Below are 2,684 nucleotides of genomic sequence, written 5' to 3'. Positions count from 1 at the left end.
CTCACGATTGAGGGACGCGTTAATTGAAGACTTTGGTGAGAAGATTTCAGCCCATCCTTGATGATCGAGCAGTTCGTGCACCGATAGTAAACCTTTCTTCTTCAAGAAATCCACCGTATAGACCATCTACTTTATTACCGGACAAGTACTAACATCCTGGGCTACTTGACTTTCGACCTCTGTCTTTGCCTTCCCACACTTTGCAATCGTTCCTCATATCAATCTTCTCGGTGGCCTTTCTACTTTCATCTTCTTGGGAGAAGATTCTTCTTCTTCACCAGAATCAATAGACACAATTGATGGTTTTGACGATGCTCTGGTGTTTCTTTTCCCAGTTGTAAAAGGTGTTCATATTTGTCCGTGCTTGGGAGAAGGTTTCTTTGCTTCTTTCTCATTTAGTTCTTCTTCAAAATTCCTCATCGCATCTGCGGTTGTTTCAGTAAGGATCGGCGGCGGCGAGTCTGCTCTTTGGGGTTCAGCAGATGGTGGTTAGGTTTGTTTGAGGTTTTCTATTAGATCTTCGGTGCTCTGTTTTTCTTGTTTTTCTGAGGTGAGATTAGGGTTAGGGTTTGGTGGTGAAGAGGGAGGATCGACGAAGATGGATGGGGCTTTCTGTGGTTAATAGAGGACCAACGCCGATTCCGGGTTTTGATCATGCATTTCTGGTTCATCAATGGCGGTGTTGGGTGGTGACATGGCATCAATTGCAAGGTTTTGGGTTTCTTCGATAGTTGATTCAGTGACTGCTGGGTTTAAGGCTTCTTTTGGGATGATTAGCTTGGTAATATCAATGTCGATTTCTAGAAGCTTAGTTCACAGATTTTCATGGTCGGATGTTGGGGTTGAAGATGATGTAGCCATTGGGGTTTAGGGAGACTTTGAGTTTGGGAGAGAAGTTCTGGGAAGAATGTTGATGATGAGAGAATGAGGGTGAAGGGTTTTGGGTTTTGTGATCCTTTTGACTCGTCGGCCAATGTACTGAATTTACTGCTCCGAGAGCATAATAAGTGTTGCAGCTTTTTCTTGGAAATGGTCTTCATGCAGCCATCACATCTAGTAGTTTCACTTTTCCCAAGAACCGCATTTCTATTTGTTCTATATCTTGCTTTAACTCTTAGTATCTCTCTCTGTTCCCACAATCAAGCACAACCCTCTTCTGATTAAATTCAAAACCAGACCTTTCATTTCCTGCGCAGAGGTTATACCGGTAGTGAATTAGTGTAACGCTTAGGGGTATCGGTACCAAGGCGGTGTCACAATGACACCGTTACATAAAAACTAATATAGATGTATTTATGAAAGTGTTTTATCAACATAATAGACTAGTTCTGTTAATGTCCAAAAAAGGGATCAAGAACTTTTCTATTACAAGAGGCTCAAAGTAAGTTGTAGATTTCCTCCATCACTTTGGTTTGTAATGTTGAGATAAAAAGTCATCAGGAGGATTTTGAGCCAAAAAGAAAACGTTTTGCATATAAACACACAATCTTATCAACCAAACAATTCAATTATGATTTCATAACTTGCATTTATAGTGTAGTCATGGAAGGCACAAATTCATGTCAGGGGAGTGAGAATTAAGCATGACTTTGTAAAGACCAGTTAAGTACTAAATGAATTTGCTATTCTACACCTGTCACCAAGGACATTCAAAGAAGGAAAACAATTAGTTGAGGGAAATCATACTGAGTTCCATTCATAGTTTCTTGTACGGTTCCCTGTTCAGTGTTTTTGTAAAGATGTCGACAATTTGATTCTCTGTGCGGCAGAATTCCATTGTCACCATCCCTTTGTCCACACAGTCCCAAAGGAAGTGATGCCTGATCTCAATATGCTTAGTCCTTGAGTGCTGCACAGGATTCATAGATATATTTAATATAGGGAAAATTTTTATTGAGATACCAAAGTCACTTAGCTATTGCTTTAGCCATTGGAGTTGGGAGCAACAAGCTGTTGCAGAAATGTACTCGTCTTTGGTTGTGAAAAGTGCTACGGATATTTGCTTATTTGATCCCCATGATACTAGACAAGGTCCAAGGAATTGGGACATGCCTGAGGTAGAATTCCAATAAACTAGATTCCCTGCAAAGTCCACATCCGTGTATCCGATAAGATTTAAATCTTCTCCCCTAGGATACAAGAGGCATAGGTCATTTGTTCCCCTGAGATATCGAAGTATCGTTTTGACCACCTTGAGGTGTGTTTCCTTTGGATTTGCTTGGAACCTGGCACATAACCACACACTATACATAACATCTAGCATACTTGTCGTTAGATAAAGCAACAAACCGATCATTTCCCTGTATAACGTGTGGTCAATGTTTCCCTCGTGTTCATCCTTCCCTAGCAAGTCATTTGGAGACATGGGTGTTGAGAATGGTTTGGCATCGGTCATCCCAAACTTCTTGATACGATCTTGAATGTATTTTTGTTGATGGACTTTCGTGCCTTCCTTTGTTTGTATTACTTGTAGTCAAAGGAAGAATTGCAGTTCTCCAACCATGCTCATCTCAAACTCGCTTTCCATAAGCTTTGTAAACTATTTGACCAGGGAATCGTTTGTGGATCTGAAGATGATGTCGTCCACGTAGACCTGCACAACCAGAGTGTGCTTTCCATCTCTCAACAAGAATACGGTTTTGTCGATTTCTCCTTGTACGTAGCCATGAGAGAGAAGAAACTGA

General features: G+C 40.9%; 1 protein-coding gene across 1 annotated transcript; it reads right to left on the bottom strand.

Annotated features, from left to right (window-relative positions):
* Positions 1 to 1,915: 1,915 nt before the first annotated feature.
* LOC141249608 (uncharacterized) lies at positions 1,916 to 2,395 on the bottom strand. The gene has a single exon (XM_073669707.1). The coding sequence runs from the start codon at positions 2,393 to 2,395 to the stop codon at positions 1,916 to 1,918; it is 480 nt and encodes a 159-aa protein (XP_073525808.1).
* Between the last annotated feature and the right edge of the window lie 289 nt (positions 2,396 to 2,684).

Source organism: Phyllobates terribilis, unplaced genomic scaffold (assembly GCF_046119375.1).
Source record: "Phyllobates terribilis strain yellow unplaced genomic scaffold, ASM4611937v1 Scaffold_4849__1_contigs__length_56612, whole genome shotgun sequence".
Taxonomy (NCBI): domain Eukaryota; kingdom Metazoa; phylum Chordata; class Amphibia; order Anura; family Dendrobatidae; genus Phyllobates; species Phyllobates terribilis.
This window is presented reverse-complemented; position numbering and strand designations above follow the sequence as displayed.

Bases quoted from the DNA above. Each gene is read 5' to 3' on its own strand.
- LOC141249608 (XM_073669707.1), bottom strand. From the start codon at position 2,395: ATGACCGATGCCAAACCATTCTCAACACCCATGTCTCCAAATGACTTG.